A 26,082-nucleotide genomic window follows, 5' to 3' on the forward strand; every position below is an offset into this window, starting at 1 on the left:
TCTATCGACAACAGCGTCAAGGTAACAAAGCCTTTGTTCTTTTAGTAAAAAAAGTGTGGAAGAAAATAATAATAATAATAATCACGCGGATATCAATAGGGTTTTCTGTGAAATAACAGAAAACCCTAATAATAAATATAGCTGCAAAGCAGCGAAAACGGGTTTTCTGGATGCATGCGATCGAAAGGAAAAATTAATTACCGGGTATTCGATGGAAAAAATAAAATGAGATGATTTGGATATTATCGGAGCAATCCTCTTTTTGGTTGAATGGTCTAACCCCAGTATAGTCCCCGTGATTTGGAAATTCTCGGAGCCCTCCTTTATTTACTTACTAAATGACGTCACAAACTGTTATTTCGCCGGTGCTTGTTGTCTAACAATTCAATTCTTTATTTACAGTAACCTAATAAGTAATTTTAAGTTTCAAATAGGATGGAAAGTATATTCAGACAATCTGTTGGTTCAGAGAGACCGTTATTACAGTATCAATTTATACATTTCGTTTCGAAGATGTCAGTTGCCGAATCTGAATGAAGATGAATTTTATTTGACGAAATCGGCGGAAAATATATAATAATAATAATAATCAACAGAATTTCAAGAGGGTTTTCGACGAAAGTCAGAAAACGCTAATAATAAGAAACACGCGAATCTCAATAGGGTTTTCTGTGATGTAACAGAAAACCCTAATAATAAGAAACACGCGAATCTCAATAGGGTTTTCTGTGATGTAACAGAAAACCCTAATAATAATAATAAGAAACACGCGAATCTCAATAGGGTTTTCTGTGATGTAACAGAAAACCTTAATAATAAACACGCGAATCTCAATAGGGTTTTCTGTGATGTAACAGAAAACCCTAATAATAAGAAACACGCGAATCTCAATAGGGTTTTCTGTGATGTAACAGAAAACCCTAATAAGAAGAAACACGCGAATCTCAATAGGGTTTTCTGTGATGTAACAGAAAACCCTAATAATCACGCGGATATCAATAGGGTTTTCTGTGAAATAACAGAAAACCCTAATAATATACATATATATATATATATATATATATATATATATATATATATATATATATATATATATATATTAAAAAGGGGGTTTTAAGTATTTAGGTATCTAATACGTATCTAATACGCATCTAATACGTATTAAGGTGTCTAATACGTATCTAATACATAAATGCTTAAAATACCGCATTTTATAAATTTATATTCATAAGGAAATTGTAGTCTCAGTAATAATTTTGAACCTTTATTACTTTTAAATTCATTCATATATTCATCATGTAATTCAGTAGGTATAATTTGATTTTCTTCCAGAGATTGTTGCATTGATTTTCTATCTTTAATGTAGAATAAAACTAGAAATCTAATGTTTTCTCTAAAATCTTTAACAATGGAATAATATTTTTTATTTAAAACCCATTTTGTTATCCCAAAATGTCTCCCCCGAGCTAAATAACATAACTCGCTTTCTCTAACTTTTAAATCATGTAAATTTGCACAATCATCTATAATGAATAATGTATTTGATCCTTTATAAATATCAATTGCAATTTTCATGGTTTAGTTAGTATTATCTTTTTGATCTTAAATATTTCTTCAGTAAAATTTGGAGTATAACCTTTATAAAATGTTTTTCGATATTTAAATATTCCTATTTTAAATTTAGTTTCTCCAAAATTCATCCTCCCCGGCAGGGATTCGAACCTGATGGCATCGAGATTGCCACGGCAAGAAACCCTGCCATAATCGACCGTGTGCGCAGATACATGCGCAGTTCAGATGATGTGATTTTTAGCCAATCAGAAATCCCGTTTTATTTTAGCCCGGGTTTTCCCATTTATAGTTCTTCCTTGAAATTTGCCTCAACGATTATACAACAAGCAATCTGATTGGTGCCGCCAGTTTTCGTTCGGAAAGCTGCGCATGTACCTGCGCACACGGTCTACTGATGCAGGGGTTCGTGCCGTGGCTGAGTGTAGCGATGCCATCAGGTTCGAGTCCCTGCAGAGGGAGGATGTCCAAAATTATGCGGTACAAACGCGCCATATAAATTATTCCAAACTATTTCTGAATTTTCTTTCTTTCTAGCTTGTATAGGTTTCATACCAATACTTGAATGTTTAGAATTATTTTAACCTTTCACTAAATCATCTAACACATCGATATATTGATATCTTTCATTAGCAGTTAAATATTTCCACATTCTAGTTTTAAATGTTTTTTTAAATCTTTCTATAATAGATACTTTTTTATCTGAATGCGTTGAAAAATAATCTACATCGTTTTCGGATGATAATGTTTTAAAATGTTTATTATAAAATTCCTTACCTTCATCAAATTGTATCTTACCTGGAATAGCTTCTTAAAATATTGATTTAAAAGCATTTGTTACTTCTATACCAGTTTTATTTTTGATTGGAATTGACCATGCGTATCTGCTGAATATATCTATAACATTTAATATCCAAAAATATCCTTTATTATGTTCTTCTAAGTTCTTCATGTCAATCAAATCTGCTTGCCATTGTTGATCAATAAATGAAACTATAACTTTTCTTGTTAAATAATTTTTATCCATTTTCTTATGGATTTGATATGTGGGTTGATTTTGTAACCATAATTTTAATTCATTATATTTTATATTTTCATTATCAGATTTAATTTTATCCCATAATTCTGAAACACTAGAATATGATACTTCACTCTCTGGGTTATAATATAAATCTCTTAAATATTGTTCTTTTTTCATCTTATTTTAATCCATAAATAATAATTTAGATTTAGTTTCAATGATTTTATCATTTGACTTATTTTCTGGTATAATAGGTTTATCATCGGAATCATTATTGTTATTAAATTTAGATTTATATATTACACCAGAGAATATAATAACTGTGATTAACCCAATTGTAATATATAAGTAATTATTTCTTCCAGTATTAGAAGAATTAGATGGATTATCATTCGAATCAATATCAGATAATTTCTGTGATTCATTTATATCAGTTAATTACTTTTTCTTAGCTCTTTTTAATTCTGCAGATCTTTTACCCAATTCCCTTGCCCATTTAATTTGTTTTTCGGATCTAGGTTTCTTCTTAATATCATAACTCATTTATTTTAGTTAATTGTTGTTCTGATTCTCTCTGTTTCGCCGTGTGGGTGTCGTACGGCACCATCCGTTTCGTTCTTACCTGATTTATATTCTATAGGTTTGATATTCGAAAATGTTATGACACCAGTAGAGATTAATGTCATAACCGATCCTAATTGAAATGAAGTGTATCCAACCCATTTTTGTAATTCATTCATAACTAAGTCGTCATTTTTTAAATCAATATATAATTTATTTTCATCGATAATTGACATTAACCGGTTACATAATTTTGAATAACATTTGACAATACCATCAAAAATAGAATCATTTATTCTAGCTAATCTAGCTTCTTCATATATTTTGAAATGTTTGATTACTTCATCTGGTTTCATATTATCTAATTCTTGAAAAGTTATAATTTTCCCAATAAACTCTTAAGATTTTCCACCAGCAATCAATAGTTCAAGATGGTGCTTACATGTTAAATAGTATTCAAAATCAATATTATTATCAACTTCAGCACAATTAGTAACAACTGTATCATTATTATCTGTAATACCTAAATCCTCAATTGTCTTTTCAATATCGGTATTATTCTTATTAGATTTCTTTGGCATTTATATTAGAGAAAAAGCGAAAAAATATTATACTTATTCTTCAAATGAAACTAGTAACTCTTTAGTTAATACTAGCTTAGTTAAGTTAAAGAATTCTAGTATTAACTAGATTTGAATAGCTATTTGAAGATAAAGAATTTCTATTCAATTCTATTCAAAATATAAAGTATTCTCTTTTGAAAAGAAATAATCGATTTTGAATACAAATAAAAATAATGGCTAGTTGAAGATATGAAATTTTTAATATATTTTATTTAAATTTGGATTTAGATTATCTCACTTCTTTGGTCTATCTATAGGAGCAATTACTATAACTGTCCAGATAAGTCATTTCGGATCCTCGATAATAAATCATATTCCATAATTGTATAAATCTTTCAGCTTTGATTATTTGATAATTCATTATCAATTTTATCACGTTTAATTCTATTTTCTATTTTCGATAAAGGTTGAATATTCTTCCAATTACATATTGTTTTTATTTCAGATTCATTTTCTATTGATGATAATGGGATAACATGATCTAACTCCCAATATTCTCCATGATTCTCAAATTTCATGTTATTATCGAACTGATATTCTATCCATGCATAAAAAAAGTCTATAGAACACCCTAAATAACCAATTGATCTATCAGATTTTATATAATTTTTGAAAACTCTGTTCAAACTAGTTCTGTTAGTATGCTTTAATTTGAATAATGGATCTGAATTATATTTTACTTTTTGGTAATTATTGATATGTTCACGGTTATCTTTTATCCATTCTCTCATGTATTCTGGGTTATTTTCTCGATATAGTGCATTATTTTGTTTCCAACATGTTTTACAAATATTTTGTAAACCATCTTTGTAAAACTTTTGTTTATAATATTCTGAAGATTGTTTATTTATTCACACTTAGAACATATGTTATGATAAATATTTATAACACCAGCGTTATTTGTAATATTAATGATTTGTGGCTGTTTACTTTCCATTTACAATATATGAATTTTTTATTTTATTTGAAATCTATTTGATAATTTCCGTCTGTTCGTCCTCGACTTACGTCATCCTTTTTCATTCCTCGCTACTTTTGATAAGTCATTTCGGATCCTTGATATCAAAAACATACCAGTTGCAATGTCCAAGGCGGGCATTTAGGCCCGTTTTTGATCAGTGCGCATGCGCCAATCATAATTTTATATTCATTCTAAAAAATTGAAACGACCGAACATAGAACATTCACACGCATGCGTACTGAGCAAAAGCGGGCATTTAGGCCCGTTTTTTATCAGTGCGCATGCGCCAATCATAATTATATATTCATTCTATAGAATTGAAACGACCGAACATAGAACATTCACCAAGCAGATTTACACAATACATATACAGGTATGTTCGGCCGTTGTATTGGCAAAATTTATAGTTTCAACTAATACATCATTTTATTTCTATAATTCCAACCAGGACTCTTCAATTTCAGGATTGTTTCCAATCATTTCTTCAATTTCTGGCACATATCTGACTACTTCACTAAATGACAAACTTAATAATTGGAATCTTTTATACTTAAATAATCTACCTACGCTTCTTAATTTTCTTTCATGCCTGGAACTAATACTTATATTTCTTTTTACCCAAGAAGCCCAAGAAATCCCCGCAGTTTGTTTATTAAACATTAAAAAACCCCTATTTAAATAATCCCCGAAAATGATATTGTCCCATAAATGTTTCGCTTTTTTAAATAATTAAGATATATAGTTCTATATAAAGATCTCTTCTTGTGATTCTTTCACTTCTACGCCTTTTTCTATTGGATCGACTTCCATTGCTGTTGATATTAGTGGTAACTCTAGCTATCTAAAAGATATACTCAATATAAATATATTTAAAGGTTTCATATTTAGTAGCCTCAATAACAACAAAAACTGTACTTAAATTTAACTCGCGAACTGTAAACTCCGAATTATATCCGAAATGGGATAGATATTATAACTGTATATGTGTGTCTGTTTGAGGGAGCGGTCTCTGGTTCAGTGTTAATGCGTCCTGGTATGTACTAGCGCATACGAAACTGCCAGTTATTTAATTAGGGATCACTCATTTATTACGTTCGCATAAAATTTGAAATTTCCAACCCCCCTCCCCCTCTGTACGCAAAATCGGCCATTTTTTCATATACATTAAGCATTACAATACGCAATTGCACTGACCCCCTCCCCCTCCCCTAATGCGTACGTAATGAATGAATGACCCCTTAACAAGCACCATCTGTCACCGTTTGCAGTAAACGATCGTTAATAATTCCGCGCGTAAGTAGGCAACAGGTGTTTTTCAGTTTTACAGCGTTGTATGATATAATGTTAGATATCAACGGGTAGTATGAATATGGCTCAATCCTTATCTCACTACTCTGTCTATCTAAGTGAGATTTAGTTTTTATTATGTCTTGCTTTTTGAGATTTATCTATATTAATCTATCGGACAGTAGTACTTATTTGCTTCCATTTTAATATGAAATTTTTTATTAAAATTGATTTTAGATGTTATTCATATTCATATATATGAATATTATAAGAGTAATAGGGAATATGTTGTTTCATATCAAAGGTTGAAGGGGCGAGTGAGTAAAAAATGAAATTTCATTTTTTATGAGCTCGACCCTTCGACCTTTGGTATGAAACAACATATTCCCTATTACTTCGGCGTACTTAACTATGATATTTTCCTCCAATAAACAACTTTGGTAGAATTGAATAAAATGATCTATCTTTATTGGTGATATCGTATCATGGTGGTAGCCTACCGTTTACCGTTTGATGTTTCGTGTCATCATGAAAAGGTTTTAACTTTAGTAAAGGCGTTCCCGCACGATCGCATACGGGTTTCAGTCACGAGTAGGCTGCCGTTCCACTGCTCTAGAAATACGTATTCTGACGCTGAGAATTAATCCCAAATAATCCCATGGATACTGATAGTTGGAATAACAGTGATATCCAAACACTGTGATATTTATAAACCGGAGGTACATAATTTTATGTTTTTCTATTCAGAAAAGGCTGTTCCCGATTCTTTACTGCCAATGTCAATGCGGACATATCGCTACGCGATTGTTTAACCCGCTCTCATCAACCAGATAATGAACGAGAAAAATGCGATCGAATAACTTTTTGGACCATTAAATCAGAAATCTGGCGACGATATGTTGTGGGGAATAATTGAAACATTTTTTTTAGTCATTTTCAGCTGTTTCTAATGTTTTACGTGAACGGAGTGACAATTTGAATTTACTATGAAAATGAGAAGAGACGGCGCTATTTTTTCGTACTACTATTTTCGATCCATTTTACTAGCATTGGCATGACGTCATAGACGTCAACCAATGCTAATAAATTCGAGCGAGCGAGAATTTACTTTTATTTTTTACGAGCTCGACCCTTCGACCTTTGGTATGAAAGCCCATATTCCCAATAACTTACGTACCTTAAGTGGTCCCTTGAATTCTGTGATCGATCTCCAGCCACTGTGCTACTTGAATTGTTCTAATTTCTGAATGAACACTCTCTGTCTGTGTGATGGGTCTGTGTATGAGTCAGGGTACAGTATTGTGAATGAATCTATATCTACTTTTCGTTGTTATGTCATTGTTACGAGAGCGAGTGTATGCGTATAATAGGTGTTTTGTTTGTCTTTTATTACTAGCGTATTAAGTACCGGTTCACAAGGGCCAGTAGATAAGGTGCAGGACCAGTAGGTTTTTGAAGCCACTGGTCCCTTGGACCATTGGTTTATTTTTCTTATTTCTAACCCCCTATAATGAGAAAGAGGGTTAGGTGAAATTTGGTTCAACCCCTTCAGTACCTTTTAACCTTTCCAGGAAACCAGTAAAACACACAGAATAAACAGAGCCCTTTCCTCGAAGGGGGTCACTTTATTTTAGATTGCATCACGTAACGTTATGTTGTGACTCGAACCTTATTGCATTCGAACGGTTCCTGGTGCTAGTAAACATCTAATAGATAGTGCTCCGGTAGGTTTTGTGAGAAAATTTCCAAGTTTAATGGTAAAACAAAAGGCAAAATGGCACCGAAGTGGACACTAACAGTAAGTGAAGTGGAATAATGATATTCAATTCAATTCAAATGGCGAGAATGGCTCTGATATGGCCTAAGTAGGCCTAGCGGGATAATCTGTTAATGAAGGTATTGGTAAATACTGATAATAATTATTAAGCAATAATTCTTTTGATTCAGTAGGTCTAGGAATCCTAGGCCTAGTCACCTAGATACATATAGGATTAGCAATTAGGATTTCATTGGAGGTAAATGATGCAAAATTGCTTCTTACTCCTTTCATGGACTGTTTCTGAAGAAGAGAAGAACACAAATGACAGATTTCACCATTATCTGTGGAGTCTCAGGTACCCAGGGGTCACTCAGATCAAACATTATCCGATCAGTACGATATTGTTTTCGGTCAAGTTCTATCTTTCCTACCATATTTCTATGAAATATTTTGATCACATTAATTTCTTTTATCATCACTTCAATGAAAAGGAGTGTAGTGATCTATAACTGTATGGAAATTGGCTGTATTTTGAAGATTACTAATTTTCCAGGCTTCGATTCAAGAAATTTTCTGCGGTAATATCGAATTAACGATGGCCAACATTGGTCACATGACCACAATGCACCAAGTTCGGTGTATAGTTTTTAATCTAAATTGAGTAGTTTCTGAGTATTGTTAAGTTAACTGGAGACACTAGTTTCACCCAAAATAATCTCAGTATCTTACCATGTAAAATGGCCAGTACTGGAAGGGTTAAGTAATATTTCATTGCTATAATCACTTATCATGTCTTAATAAACATATGCTATATAAATTGTATTTTATTTGAAGAGTTTGCTGTAATTTGAGTTCGTTTCTCATTTTTTTTAGTTTTAGACCCCCACGTACGAACGTTGCCAACACCATCAGGAAGTGCGTTACATATGGAAGCAGTGCTTGAAATATTTTCCAAAAAAAACCCCAAGAACCATATCTATTAAATGAGTAGCATCTTTTATTCGTGTTTTTATGAATATTTCCTTCATCTGAATCTGCCATCAAAGTGAACAAGTTATATTAAAAAATTATCAGTCGCGACTGATAGCATATGGGTATGCAACAATGTGTCCAATTCATGTAGCATAAATTTTCTTCATGTTGACGAAGTCATTTCAAAGTCAATTAATAACTGTTCAAAATTTGGTGTACATGTGAGTCTATGTTGCACTGATCCCAGTTCAATCATATTCCCATTAGTGCGGTCATGGTTGATTTTAACGGCTACCAATTCCTGTAAAATGAAGGATTAAAAGGAAAAATTAAATCTCAATGGCCATTCCAAGTTCACATGAGTACAAATGAGAGTGAACCATGGAGCTCACAAGCAACTGAGTCAATTTCCACTGAGTCATAGAAAAACTCGAATGACTTCAGGTGAAGAGAAGCGAACACGAAAATAGATAGGAGCCACAGTTTTTCTTAAAATAATAAAGACATTAAACAAGAAAAAGTTCCTTCAAATGACAATCTACTACGATCATCCGATAAAGTTTATTGCCACCTGGCTCTTTGAAAAGACAAGGAACCAGTCTTGCAATTCAATTCAATTGAGAATTTATTTTACAGAAAAGCGGTTTTTAAGTTTAAGATATCTAAACTGATAAATACAAATGTTCATACAGAGATTTTCAAATTGCCGCTATTGCAAGCACCCAATGAAAGTAAAAGAAAATTAAAATAAGTTTTCAAAAATGTGAAACTAAATGTTTTATTGTGAAATTTTAATTGTGTCAATAAAGAACGAATTGAATTGTCGACAGCAGTATGCCGCGTATGAATACCAATTTCAAGCCTGTTCACGCACGCTCAACCAAGGCGGTTTAAATTTAGGTTCACCAAAATCATCTACAAGAAATGCTCCATATAAATTATTCCAAACAATCTCGGCATTTTCAGGTTTTCTATTCCAATAGATGAATGGTTAGAATTATTATAGTCTTTTATTAATTTTGATAAAACATCAATCCATTTAAAAGTATTATTTGCTGTAAAATTTTTCCACATTCTTGTTCTTAAATTACTATTAGATCTTTCAACAACTGCTGCTTTGTTATTCGATTTTGAACTAATGAATTATCAAATTCTTTCTATTATCACTTTTGTATTTGTTCAGGTTTCACTGAACCTGAAAGAAATTTTCTTAAAATTTTTGATGTTTGTACAGCATCTTTTCTGGATAGTGGGAAGCTCCATACATAACGACTAAAAATATCAATTATATTTAATATCCACCAATTATCATAAGTTTTAAGATTTTTAATATCAATTAAATCTCCCTGCTATTGTTGATGTATATAACTTACCACAGTTTTACGGGTTTTATATTTTCTTTCAATTTTTTTAAGTGCTGTATATGTTGGTTGTTCTAATATAAATTTATTTATATCTTTATGTTTAACTAAATTGTGTGGGATTATCTTATTTAATCTATCTTGTTTAATTTGTCGCCAAATATTTTCACAGAAGAAAAGACAACCGAACTCTCAGGATTATGATTTAAATTTCTTTAATATTGTTCTTTAGGATTCGGAGATTATTTATTCCCCATTTAGATATCATCAATATTAACTATATATTTTAATTTTGAATACTATCTAATTGAGAATCTTTTATATTCAATTGCGCATCAGAAATAATACAAATATGCATTTTATAATTGAGACCTCCTTTTTTCTTTTTAATGAATAATTGTATTCCATCTTTTGTATTTTGTAATTTTTTTCCAGAACCATGTAATAAGTTATTTTCAGTGGTTCTTAAATCTATCCATAATGCAAATTTATCACCAGTATAATAATCAATTTGATTAATATTAAAATCTTCAGCTAATTTATTTTTTTCATTCATGATATATTTTTTTATTTCTACCAATTGATCTATCATTCTCATTCCTTGACAAAATATTTTAATTTGCTGCACCTTCAATTGTTATTTTCTTACTTTGATATTTCAGGATTATAATAGTTATCAACTTTTATTGCACCATTAGAATATATTGTGGTAAAAAATATTAATATACCTTTAAAAGATCTCCTTGGAAAATTGATATTTCCATTTATTATTTCATCACTTGCATTAATAGTTACAGTTTTAAATTTATCTATATAATCATATAATAATGAAAATTCTTGATTATATCGTGTTTGAATTATGTGAGCAATATTTTCAACAGTTACTGCATCATATTCTTAAAATATATTTGATCATTTATAACCCATATCTTTATTAACACTAGATAAAAAAATCTAATTTAGGCTAAAAAAAATTGATACCTTGTTTCTCCGCTCTGCTGAGCTTAAATGTTGACCCGGCCGGCCGCCTATCTACCCTATACATTACTTTTTTTTAAATCGTGATCAATTTTACCATAACAGACCCGGTCGCTATAGAAATGAACTGTTTATAAATTTTATCATATTTTACAAAAATGACCCGGCCGCTGCGGAGAAACATGGTATCATTTTTGTTTAGCCTTAGAGGTGCAAAAGTTATTTCAAATATAATATCTTCTTGAATTGCATACTTACATAAAGGTGCATTATCAGTTATTAATTTAAAATCTAATGGAATTTTATATTTACTACATAAATATTTTTCATTAAATAATCTACAGCATTAGTTACTATTGCGTTATTAGCTTTGATCTCAATTTATTTTGGTTTTTTGATGGGATACCTTGAAATATCATATTATTTCTATTCCCTTTTGTTAACCATAAATCTTTATAATGTGCAAATAAATTATAATCATCTAATGTAAACAGTTTCTGGACCAAATTCTATACTTAATTTCTTAATTAAATTCTACCAACATTATCTACAACATAATTATTATCATGACCAGTTACTTCTATATTAGCTGCTAAATAAATACTATTTAAAACATAAAAAGTATTTTGATTTAATTTCGGAATTCTAACATATACAGTTTCATTAGGATTAATATTAGAAGGATTATGTGTAATTATGTGATGAGATCTTTCTGCTTTAATTGCATTAGAAATTCTAGAATTATTTGAAGGATCTATATATTTTCCATTCACCATTCATTAAGAAAAAAAATTACTTTATTTATTTTTTATCATATTTACTTATCCAAAGATTATTGCACTTAAAACTGTAATTAAAAATATTATTATATTATCAGCAGCAAAACTAATAATACTTCCAGCAGATTTTAAAATAAAACTAACAATTAGCGCTATAACTCCAGGTAAAGTTGCATCAGATTTTTTAGATACTTCCCGTATGTTGTATAGAATCATTATCATTCAGTGGTTAATCAGGTGGTTTAGGATTTGGTGTAGATTTTAAAGAATTTGATATAGCTAAACCAATTGTTTTAAATACCATAGTTACAGCTGTTAAAATTGAAAGAATTGTTATACCTTCTAATTTAGATAATGATCTTATTCTATCTTTTAATGATATTTGAGAATTTGGTTTTATATAATAAATCTTTAAAAATAACTTTTAATCCTTAATCTTTTTCTTCCTTCTGAAATTCTATATTATATTTTTAAATCATCAATTTCTTTTTCTAAATATGCATTTCTTTTTCAATTTCTTCAATAACTTAATTATCTCTTTCTAATTTTAATTGTTCTAATTCTTGGTTAAATTTAGATAATTCATCTTCTAAAGTTTTAATTTTATGATCTCTAATCAGTTTATTGTGCGCAATTTTATCAGCTTCATTTCTTACACTTATTATTATTTCTCTAATTGCTTTACCAGAAAATATATCTAATCTTCTAATTCTTGATCTGTTGCATCATGTAATCCATTTAGAAAAAGTTTTTCAATTGGCACTTTATTTGATTCAGGTTTATTAGTTTTAGAGCTTATATTCTGGTTAGAAGTTGTTTCGGTTTCTAAATTTTCATTATTTGAAATAATTCATCAATTCTTTGTTTGAATACAATATTATTTTGGTCTAATTCTTGTTTTGTAACATCAGTTATAACATCACTATAAATTATTCTTTTAATTCTAGATGGTTCTGAATTACTCAAAGTTGATTCTGCTAATATCTTATTTTGATTTTCATAAGAGATATTAATATAATAATTATCTTCCAAACGATAATAATATTCACCATCAAAAAATTTCAATTGTGGTGCTAAATATTGCGCACCTATATCATTTATATTATACCCAGATTTTTCAAATATAGGTCTAAAATGATGAATTAATTCATTATACAGTCAACCCCGCATAAGTCAACATGGAATTGGTCGATTCATCACTTGTCTCGTATAATTATTTTGGTCCCGATTTTTTCCTCTTTAAACCTTATCAAATTATGCTAATAACTCGTACTTCATAAGTCGTATTTTCATGTAAGTCGTATCAATTTTGGAAGGCAAATCTTCTGATTCCATTCAAAATACCTCGTGTAAGTCATAGGCCGATATGCCCACAGCAGATAACATGAAAAACACTTTCGAGGAAAATACTGGCGCCTGGTGGAAAAATGGAGAATGTTGTAATATATACATATAGGTGAATGGGACATAGAGGTTTGTGTATCTGGGGTTTTTACATGAAACTAGGGGTCCAGGGACACCATGGTCACTTTGGATATAATTATAAGACTGGTGTATATTAAAGTTAGGCATACACCCCCAAAACGTCAGCTGCCATTAAGTAAATGTTGTATAACTTTTCACTACGTGTGTCAATCCACGGGATATATATTTTCAATAATTTATCATTATCAAATTTGCTGCCATTAGGAATGATAGGAAAGAATCAGCTGTGTCAATGTTTGCAGCACCCCCTTGTGGGAACGCATGTGGTCTTAGAACTTTGTAGTCAGGTGACAATTCTATGGGAATATGGTTTTCAGCGATATAGGATCTGCACTGTCAGCTCAGGATATGACTGGGAACATGACGAACCATGCTGGAAACTGAGCGTCGTATATATCGTATTTTCACGGCTTATTCGTGGAATTCGTATAAAACCACGACTTATAAGGCGGGCATAGGTCGGCCTTGCGACGGGTTGCGACTGCCAGCGACGCCAGTCGCAATGAGTCGCACATGTTCTACTTTCTGCGACGTGACGCGACCGTTGCAACCGATCTACGCGCCCTTGCGACTGGGAGCGACGCGATTTTTCCAGTAATACTGGGATTCGAACCCACAATCGCATTATTTGCGAGATGCGTTTTGAAGGCTGTGCAGTTGTTTGCAAAATGGCGGCAGAGCAATGCCAATGGAGCGACGCAGACGAAGAACGATTAATCGAATTGTGGCAAGAGCGACCGTCCCTGTTTAACACGGAATCAAAAGCTTATTGCGACCGCAATAAAAAAGAAAAAGATTTGTCTGAAATGGCATTTCTTTTAGAGAAATCTGGTAATTAATGAATAATGAGACTCTTCCTCGCCTCTTACTATCTCCCCTCACCCGAACCTGCTGCCGTGGGACCCGGCCCAGCCTCGCTCATCATTCATCATAACAGTCTCTGCTGACATGATGATATCGTTCGTCCACAGGCCAGGGGCTTTTAAACTGGTGCTCGGAATTAGCTGATTTTCCTTATAGGAGGCTTCGAACTCAATTCACCCGTCTAGTTAAGGAACCAGCATCTGGAAGTGAGAGAAAGAAACTAACACGCCGGCAGGAATGGCTTATCAACCAATTGAAATTATTAAGGACATATGTTAAACAACGAGAAACATCTTCATCATTTGAGGTACAAATTTATTACACCACAATCAATTAAAACACAAATACATCAAGAGAACCATAGTAACTTTGTAATGGAATCATATTCGTTTTGCTACCAACTAAATCAACCAGGTTAAATCATTTCATCTTGCCAACTTACTGCCCCATCATCGCTGATAAGATAATTAGCCAATGTATCACGTTTTTCTTTTGGTTTTTAAGCCCGCGTAATTACTGCATGGTATTGGTCGTGAGGCAGTTGTCAAATTCCCCCTTTCTCTCCAGGTTCCTTCCTGAATAATCCCATTGTCTGTATCTTCTAAATCAAGGGTCCCTGGTATTGAGGCTATGTGGTCTCCACTTGATAATAGATAATTATGGAGGACACAAGCAGCTAACACTAATTTATCGATCTTATCTGGTGAAAGATTGATTCTATTCAGAAATACTCTGAATCTCATCACAAAGATGCCAAAAGCATTTTCAACTACTCGCCTCGCCCTAGATGATCGATAGTTGAAGATTCGATCTCGTCGGGTCATACTTCGATGAGGATAGGGTTTCATGATATAGTCTTTCAAGGGAAAAGCGTCATCTGCTACAACATGGTATGACATTTTTATATTTGAATTAGGAAGTTCTCTGCTAGCTGGAATTTCAGAAGACATTTTTGCAAAGCTTCAGCCAAAGAACAACCCTCAAAAACACCACCATCGGATATTCTTCCGTTGCAACCCACATCAGCATAGATAAATCTATACTTAGCATCAACAAGACCGAGCAAAACGAGACTGAAAAAGTGTTTATAGTTATAATACACGGAGCCTGATTTCTTTGGAGCAGTGATTGCTATATGTTTACCATCGAGTGCTCCCAAAGTATTTGGAAAATTCCATTTGTCCCAAAATTCTCCTGCAATTTCCAACCAATCGTCTTCTGTTTGTGGAAGCTGGAAAAAATGACGTTTTGAAAACTAAATAAATGAAATTCATTTCATGTTTTTAGATCAGTAAAGATGATATACCGGTAACTGATGAGTTTGATGGTGACGATGGTGATGAAAATTTTGATCGCAGTGACGAGCAAAATGAATTTGATGAGGTCGAAGAGCCATCTGGGCGTAAATTGAAAACTCAAAATGCAGGACCAAACAAACGAAAAGATATCAAATCTTCCAAACGACAGGAAGAGCTGCTCGAAAAGTTATACGAAGACATCGCTAAACCCATTGAATTACCAGCTGAGGAACAGAAAGGGGAAGATGACCTATTCGGAGAATATATTGGGGCATGTCTTAAGAAATTTACGAACAAAAGAATTAAACTGCAGGTTATCAATAGAATTAATGAAGCTTTGAACGAAGGAGAAATTGCTCTATTAGATGCCGTGGAACATTCAAAATTACCGTCGATGGCCAGTTATTACCATCAAGTACCTAATCCTTCACATCGATATACAGATATGATGATGAATGCTGAACCAACATATACTCCATTACAATTATGACACGTATCTATGTATTACAGTCGACCCCCGATACACCGCTCTCCCATATACTGCCATCCAGCCTACTGCTAGGTTTTCTCGATGTACATCTCTATACAAATACATAGTAAAACAGCCCCGATATACCGCCATACTCTCTATACCGCCAAAATCGTTCTGCACCGATGTGGGCGGTATATTGGGGGTTGACTGTAAACATATTTGATTATTATACAGTATGTTTACCGTAAGTTTATTTATTGTGATTATTGTACAGTATACCTTAGACCTAAGCTAAAAAAATTTGATACCTTGTTTCTCTGCTCTACTAGCTTAAAAGTTGACCTGGTCGGCCGCCTATCTACCCTATACATTGCTTTTTACCATAACAGACCCGGCCGCTATAGAAATGAACAGCCTACAAATTTTTATAATAATATTTCAGAGAAATGACCCGGCCATCGCGGAGAATGAGGTATCATTTTTAGCCCACTTGGGACTTTAGACGTAGACGGTATCCAGTTCTTTTGGGAAGTTTTGAAGACGCTTCAATGTAATGTCCTGATATTCGACTTACTCATGTATCTACCCTAGACAAATCTTCAGCCCAAAAACAGGCCCTGTCAGAATCAAGATGGCCGACTGGCCACTCGATAATGTTTTCCGTTCCATCTTTCGCGGGCACCTAACATTTTACGTAGCACGACTAAGAATTTCAAGTCGGACAAAGTTTAATGACTTAGTCTTATCTAAATCTCTACTAGGCCTACTTCTAAATAGCCTATCGATTTAGGATGACTGATTAGCCGTTGTGGATGGGATAAGAATCATTGCACTGAAAATAAAGGCATTAAAGCGTTCTGTTGATCGATCAGGCATTTTCCTTTTGTGAACCACTTTTCCCGGCTTAGGCCTAGTAATTGACAGCGAGTACCCGAAAAAACATACCTTCTGGTTGTTTGGTGCCATTATTAAGTTCACTACCACATGATAAAAATTTCGTGTATCGCGTCGCAACCGACCTGCGCGCTCTTGCAACTGGCAGCAACTAGTCGCACACAGTCGCTGACAATCGCATCGCAACCGACTTGCGCGGCCACTTGCGACGCGACGATCGCGTCGCGTCGCATGGCCGACCTAGGCCCGCCTATAGATAACTTGTAAAAATACGATTTACACGTAACTTGTACAGCACGTAAGTAGTAGAAAACTCGTCAGCCCCGAGGGCTACGACTTATGCGGAGTTGACTGTATTCATAAATCTTGTTTTGTTATTTCTGGTATATCATTTTCAGGATTGATTTTCGATTTATTTATTCTATCGAATCCCTCTGGATTATCGGAACGGGTACCTGTTAAAATAGAATTATATGCTGATCATTATCATTACTAAAACTTGCATCAGTTAAATCAGGGGGTTGTTCATCAGTTCTACCAAGTTCATTGAAAGTATCCATTTCATAATCTTCTCCACCTTCGACATCCATTTATATAAGAAAATTTAAATTTAAAATACAATATTACTCCTCTTACAATTCCTACACAAGTTTAACCTAATTTAGCATTTTCATGTGATTAATTATTATCATCACTTTTAATTATTTCATGGTGTATTGTTATCTTATACTTTAGAATCATCATTTACTTTAATATTTTTACTTTTAATTTCAGTTTTTTTTTTTCACCTTATAATCCAAATTTATCATTCATTGTTGCAGTTTTTATTAAATTATTATGACCTATTAATTATTTTTATTTCGAACACTAAATCATTAGATATAATCAATAAATTAGGACCTATACATGTACAATAATTTACTCTTATATGAGATTTATCTAAATAATTCTGATATCTTATTAAGATTTTCTGGAATTAAGATATATTTATCATTATGAATTGAATCTTCCAATAAAACTTTAAATTGTTTTTGTGTATCAAATGAAGTATGATCATTTCCAACTATTGGTGATCTTGTTTCAACTTGTGATCCTAAAATACAAATCAAATAAATTCTGATAGATTGATTTATTCTTTGTATACCAGATTTTGTAAAACCTTCACAATTTTCTAAAATGAAATTAATCGAACCATTATTATATCAATCTTATAATGATGATAAGCTCCAACTCTATGCATATAATCAATTCTTTTTATTTCAGACTGTTCACCAACACCATGCAATTTACCATGCGCTCTAAAATCAGAATTATTCATATTTATATTAAATTCATTACAAATTTTATCAAACTTTGATAGATTTAAATTGTTATCAATTTTATTAAAATATTTTGATCCCGTTAAAGGACATTCTAACTCATTTAATATAATTCTAATTTGAAAATATGTATGAAATCTAAATACTGTATGAATTAATTTCAAGTCCGAATAATTCAAATTTATATCTGAATTATTTAAATGATTATTCCAACTTATTCCACAACCTGTTGTTGCACAATAAACTGCAAAATTTAATCAATTCTGCCAATATTTCATATTAGATTCTATTCTATATATATTATATATAGAAGTAAAACAAGTTGTTTCAGTAACATAGATATCTAAATTAATTAATGAATTCAAAACTAAATCTTTATATGAAATATTTTTACTAAAATCTATTGTTGGAATATTATATCTAATCAATTTATTATATTGAAAAGCGTTTAGAAAATTATCTACCATTTATATAATAAAAAAATTAATAATCAATTAATTCTAATAATAATATATCGTGTTCTTTAATTGTTATATTTCCATTTAAACTAATCATATAATCTAATGTATTTTTTAATCTATTAATTTTTTTCCAATCATTATTCCAATCATATTTTTACCAATCATATATTTAATTTGGAGCTCATCCAGTTAAAACACTTGAACTTAAACCTAAAACGCCAATTGATATAGCTAAAAGTTAATCGACTGAATATTGCTAAAATTGTTATTACAGAACTAATTGTAACAGAACAACTAATAATGAAATAATAGATAACTTTACTTTTCCAATACTTTTTTTGACTTTAAAATCATTTTTAAATTCTAATATTTGTTTTTCTAAATATGATTTTGATTTAGATTTATTTATACTATTAGGAATGATATTAACACCATCAATTTTATCTTCCATTGTTATCATGAAAAAATTACTAAATAGTAAATTTATATGCTACAAATAATACAACCACTGTTCCACCCAAAATCCAAATTATTTCATATTTTTGTTGTTCATTACTTGGTGTATAATTATCTGAAAATTTAGGTTTATATAGATGTAATTTTAAATTATCAATTCATTGCTTCATCAACTGATTAGAAACTGAATGTGAAATTTTCTGATTATATAATTAATTCATTATTAATATTTATATAATTTTGTCTTTTTTCTATTTATTCTTCTGCTGCTTTATTATATTTTTCTAATGCTAAATTATGTATTTTCTGTTCAGATAATGAACCATTTTTATCAATATGTTTTATCAAAAAATTAACCCCCACCAGTAAATACTAATGCGTTAACAATTGCTGATCCTATTATAGTTATAATCGCAGATGCCATTTATCTAACAAAAAAAATTACACATCAATTGGAAGAATACATTTCTGTTTTTCTAAATAATCGATTGTTAAATTAGACTAAGTGACTGCAATTGTTAATTTTAAAATATCATTTAAATCAAATCTATCAACATTAATATCCTATTTTAAATAATTTTTTTTTATATCATTGCATATCCAACAGTTCCAACTGATAATAATGCGCCATTATATAATCAATTTATTATCCACCTCTGATCCGCCAAAAAAATTACCATCTTCAAAATATTTTTTTACTTTTGTTATTATTATTTCAACATTTATAATATTATTAGTTTCATTTTCATATATTTCAGTTATTATTTTTCTAATATCAATAATAAAATCATCATCCAATTCATAAACTATAGAATTTCTAATTAAATCAGTAATTTTTTCTACAATATAAGTTTCTTTATCTATTGTTGATCCATAATCAAATGTTGTTTCATTAAAAAATGTAGTATTTTTGATATGAGTTAGTACATCATTAATGTTAAATTAATTTCTTGTTCATGTTTAAAACCAAATCCAAAACATATACTCGGACCAACTGATATATTCATATTTATATAGTGAAAAAAATATTCTTTACATCTTCTAACTTATTTATAGATTACAGGAAAATTATTCAAATCAATTAAATACCCATTGTGATTTCTAATATCTAATTTAAAATTATTTAAAGGTGGAATGAAAGGTTTAAAATCACATTCAGTTAAATTATAATTTATTTGTGTATCGAATTGTTTAACATCTTTTAATGGTAAAATACTGAATACACTAGAATTACAAGTTGTACATTTATTTGCTTCAAATGTTTTTGTAGGATCAATTAAATTGCAATAAATATAAACATGTGTAAAAGACATTATATTTACTCTACTATCAACATTTGAATAAGGTTTATCTGGGATAATTCCTAACACTTTAGCTATAGGTTTTCAAACTTAAAATTGGTATGGTTCATCATTAGCTAACCTTATATTTATTTTATTAGAACTATCACTTTTATTAGAGCTAATTTCAAATTCAGTAGATTCTCCTATTTTCAAACGAGCTCCTCTATTATTTTCTTGCGCTGATGTTCATAAATCATATGATCCTGGTTTTAGATATAGAGTAAACCATTTATTTTTATTTCTAACAAAATTCCAAAACCTCTATGATAAAAAGTTTTATCTGTGATATTATAAAAAGAATTACATAAACTTACATCTACTAATTTTAAATCAACACAATTCTAAAATTCTCTATCTAATTGTATTAGTAAATTATGAGATTAAAGATTTGTAAGTTATCTAGAATCAACATATATTCTATATTCTTTTAATACCACCATTCATCATTAAAAAAATTACCTCGAACCACTAGAAACCAATTCTAACAAAATTTTTCCTACATAAATGGAAGGGAAAATACCTTGTTAAATGTGTGTTGAATTTCAAGCTAAAGGTCACATGGCTAGACACATGAAAAGAGATGAAAATTATAAACCCCCTTAAATAACCTGCCCAAATTGTTATAAAACGTTTTCAAAAAATTATTTCAAAATGAATTCAGAAAAATGTAAAATTAAGGAATTGAGAGTTAACGTTGATAGTAACGATAATAATTCTGTTGAAATTGAACAAGAAATTATTTGGAAAACCTTTTTGGAAAACCTTTTTTATTTGATGATTAGAAAAGTATAAAAAATCATTTCCGCGAGCATTATCAAATAAAATTTAGTCCTGAAAATTTAGAAGATTGGGAGAATCATAAATAAAGATAACGTAAATAAATATAAAAAAAAATTTATGTACATCTTTTACCAAAATTTGATGGAAAAAATGCCCACAATGTGTTTACGAATATTTTATAAAAGAAGATTGTATGATATTTTGTAATGAATGTGGTTATTAAACAAATTTATGGGGCGATGAAAAAAATAAGAAACTTTCGTAAAAAACCAAAATTGTAATATCTAGATGAAATTTTTAAAATATATTTTATAGAAGTTAATACACCAGAATATACGCAATGGCTTGAAAAAAAGAAAATAATAGAAAAGTGAAAATGGTAAAATAACTAAAAGTGATGTACTAAAAACAATTATTCCATTATATTTTAACACAAAAGAAAAGAAAATGTATTTATATTTATCATTTAACGATTGTCACAAAAAACCTAAATTAACAAAAGAAGATATGAAAAATATAAAAGAAACATTCACAAAAATACTAAATTATTGCGCGGATAATAATATGAAAGATTCAATTAATTATGAGTTCTTTTTAAACGATTGTAAATTTTTTAAATATCGATTTTTTAATTCCATTTGATGAAATAACAAACAAAAAGGGCGAGATGAAATGTGGAACAATATAGAACTTTATTTAAATGAGAAAAATGAAATGGAAGAACCTAAAGAAATTATAGAAAAACACTCAGATGAAAATTCAGATAAGAAAACACCAGAAAATAATTATCATTCACCTAGTAGAAGAATGAGAACAATATGGCTGGAACTAAGTAGTTTAAAAAATCGTTATTATTGTATATATATATATATATATATATATATATATATATATATATATATATATATATATATATATATATATATATATATATATACCGTATGGTTAGTAATTATATATATTTTTATATATCATTATTATATTTTATATAATAAAACTGTAGGTATCTAGTTCCTGTAAACATATTTGTTCCTCTAGTAAGACCCCCTTTTAGGGAATTATCCACAAAATCACCATATTTCGAGATAAATGCGATTATAATTGTATCATCCATTTCAATGACCGCATCTACAACTTTCACATTGATAATAGTTTTTATAGACATCACTAAACGTAACATAACGGCCATGTATAGGCAATTCTCTAGAAGTAATCAAGTTTCTTGTATCAGAAACACGAGAAGTTATAATGTAGTTAACGTTAGTTAATTTAATTGACAAAACTTTGCTTACGTCGACGTTTTTGCCATTTAATGCCTCCAAAATGCAATAGTTTTTCCTTTCCAAAGGGTCTCAGGTTGAATTTAACAGAATTTTCCCTGTTTAGATACTCCATTTTTAAAGATTTCACAGCTGTATATGATTGAAATTTGTTGCTAATGGTAATTTGATATAAGCTGATGCTTTAATATCCATTTCTGTTGAAAATTTACAATCATTTGTAAATATTTTATTACTTTTTGATGTTTTATTCCTTTTTGTATTATAAATATTTAAATCTAATAATATAATTTCATTCAATGTTAAGCCAGAACCTTTAAAATATCTTTCTTCAATATGACATGTAAATTCAGTAAAATTTTTACTAATTTCTCTTTTATTTGTGTTTTTGAAATTATTTCTTCAGAATGTGTTTGAATGTTATATTCCATTATTTTCTTCTGGTTTTATGAAAATTACTTTTCCAGAAATACCAATTTTTGGATATTTTACATCTGTTACAAAATCCATTATTTTTCCATTATTTCAATATATTTGCTATAATCTTCTATTGTTGTTCCGATTTAATTTCTAACATTATCCATATATTGTTTATTCAAAATAGATTTAGTTTTTGTAACTGGATTTTTAATAGATCTTTTTACTTGAGATTTATCATAAAAATATTCAGTTCCTAAAATATTTTTACTTAAATTTTGTAGATGTTTTTGTGTTTCAAGATGTCTATCATAATTCTTTTTACTTATAAGTTCATTACAAACATTACATTTAATTTCATCTTTTTTCATATTTTCTAATTGTTCTTTTCTTTCGTTGGAACTTTCTGGAGTTTCAAAATCTATAACATTTTTTTATGATTTGCAGATTTTCAGGCCGAGATTTATTAGATTTAGCAATGTATTTTTTACAATGAGAACAATAATATTGATTTTTATAAATGTCGATTTGTTCTGATTGGAACTCACTGTCTCCCATTTTAAAGGAAAATACCGTACTCTGGTATGAAACCCTGATTTTTCATTACTCGTGAAGACACCATGTCGGAATTTAAAACGTGTGTATATCCTACGGTACTAAAATGTGATTCACTTCAAGATAATAATAGAACCCATCGAGAAGTATCAATGTGTATTACGTATATTCCTTTGTTTTCATACTAAAGACAGTGTGAAGGAAAATGTCTGGCTGTTAGTCTTATCGAGACACAGAAGGACGACTCACTTTCATCTGGACTTATTTCAGCATCAGATGAGGTGCTAGGAACAGGCAATTCAACGACATCCGGAGTGCTGACGATAAAATTGGCATTTTTGTAGCAGTTTACGATCGTCTCTTGTTTAACTTTTCGCCATGCCGCTTTAAGAGTTATACAGGCGTCAAGAAGATCCCATTTTAATGGGACTGATGCATCAGACTCAGCCGCCTCTAATCGTGTAGCAAGGACATGTCGGTAATGAAATTTCAAGTTCTTTATGATCCCACTGTCCATAGGCTGGGTGACACTCGTCGTGTTCGGCGGTAAGAAAAACAGTTCGATATTGTCCAACTCAATGTGTGGGTGGGCTGAGCAATTGTCTAACACCATTGCAATCTTTCTCCTTTCAACAAGCATGCGACGGTCCAATTTACGGAACCAACTTTCGAACCAGTCTCCGGTCATCCAGGCTTTTTTATTAGCCGTGTCCTGCACCGGTACGTGTTGTACATTCTTGAATACGTGCGGATTCTTTGCCTTTCCGATCACATAGAATGCTAGTTTTTCGCTTCCAGACATATTGCTAGCGACGAGCACGGTTATACGAGTTTTTGGTTATTTTCGACCATGGGTTTTCTGCCTCGAAAATCCAAGGGACTTTTCTAGCAGCATTTGCCAGAAAAGTCCCGTTTCATCAGCGTTAAATATGTTGTCAGGAGTAAATCTTTCCAAAATATCTTTTAATGTTCCCTCATTCCATTCGTTCACAATCGCTAAGTCAACCCCTGCTGATTCTACTGACTTACTGACCTGCACAATTCCATACCGTTTTTTGAATCTATCAATCCAGCTTGAACTAATTAAAGCTGGATTTTCTTCATATCCAAACTCGATGGCAAAGTCGCGCGCCTTTTTCAATAACATTTCACCATCAAGCCTCAGGTCAGGAATCTGTGCTTTCTGCCAGAACCAAAGGTTCAATGCAAGATCTACATCAGCATACGTTGGTTTTCTGTCCCGCTTGATTTGCCTTTTTCTCGCGTCAGGATTCTCAACTCAAAATATTGTCCTTGTTCTTAATATAATCGTTTAGAGTCTGCCGCTTGATATTAAACTTTGTCGCTACATCGATCTTTTTCATACCCGGATTTTTTTGCACAAACTTTAAAATGTCATATTTCTACTGGTATGTTTTAGTCTGCAACTTTCTAGGAGCCATCTTACCTCGTGAGAAACTAACTCAGACTGTACGCTGAACAGTATTATCTACGACTCTATATCGATTGTTGTGTTTTATACTGCACAAGAGCCGCCGCGCATATTCACTCACAACAGTAGCAGGCCCTGACTACTTAAACAAAATGACGAATAAAACGATGATGACTTAACCGAGTTTGACTGTATTTGTAAATACAAATGTCCACTAGATGAAGGGCTAACTTAATCTACCAACGATGGGTTTTATGTTGTATTGCATAGCTTTTCAACATTTGGTCTTTTTTATCCACGCCGCCCATCTGTTTGTTACAGTGGATAACAGTTGGCTTGACTATCGGTTCATTATCTTTAGTTTTCTTTCCTGTATCTTGAACCGACTCGTCATGATAGTTTGAGATCATATTCACATTATTTTCTGTCTCGCCAACATACAACAAGTTTATCAGAAGACCTGTGTGTTACTTCCCCTTTAGCTAATGGGGACCCATCATGGTGAACATCCAGGTTGGTAGAAATGTCTTTAAGATTCGTCTGAACTGTACCGCAAGCAAGTTTTCTTGTCGTACAGAGCAGTAAACCATGTTGGGCTTGAATACCAATTGTCCGTTGTTAGGATGTATCCCTGATCTAGGTCCATAACTACTTTGTATGATACTCCGTGTTCAAGTGCAATTGGTTTGTAACGATCCTGCCCAGTGTAAATCTGATATTTCCAGGTGTAGCCGATACAAAGTTAATAGGATTTCACACCAAATCTCGAGCGTTTCTTGGGATAATACTCTTTCAAAGTTAGTCTACATCTGTGTAGAAGTGGCGCTGCATCAATACTTACACACTGCTCGGGAGTAAAGTTAGATGAGAACTTAGATGTAATACTCATAAAAAAGGCCTAATTTTCCAAATATGGTTGTCTGCTGGTCTCGGGATCTCATTATTTTTTAAATGGATCGATGATACAAGTTGTTAATATCTTTTTCTAGACATAATGCTTGGAAAAAATGGGGTTTCTAACGTGGTATCCTTTGACCAGTAGAGTGGTGAATCCGGTTTCTTCACTAAACCAATTGTTATACACAAAGCAAAGTACCACTAAATTATGGCAGAATCGACATCAGTCCATGAATACATCCACACGAGAAGATGCTG

The 26,082-nt window shown here is 31.2% G+C and overlaps 1 protein-coding gene across 1 annotated transcript in view; it reads right to left on the reverse strand.

The window, feature by feature from the left end:
- Positions 1-8,756: 8,756 nt before the first annotated feature.
- LOC141904223 (DNA-directed RNA polymerase III subunit RPC4-like) overlaps positions 8,757-26,082 on the reverse strand; it is a 111,581-nt gene continuing 94,255 nt past the window's right edge. Inside the window, exon 9 of the mRNA XM_074792786.1 lies at positions 8,757-9,054. Coding sequence (XP_074648887.1) covers positions 8,917-9,054 — 138 coding nt within the window. The 3' untranslated portion in view covers positions 8,757-8,916. The remainder of the gene's footprint in view (positions 9,055-26,082) is intronic.

Source organism: Tubulanus polymorphus, chromosome 4, assembly GCF_964204645.1.
Source record: "Tubulanus polymorphus chromosome 4, tnTubPoly1.2, whole genome shotgun sequence".
NCBI lineage: Eukaryota > Metazoa > Nemertea > Palaeonemertea > Tubulaniformes > Tubulanidae > Tubulanus > Tubulanus polymorphus.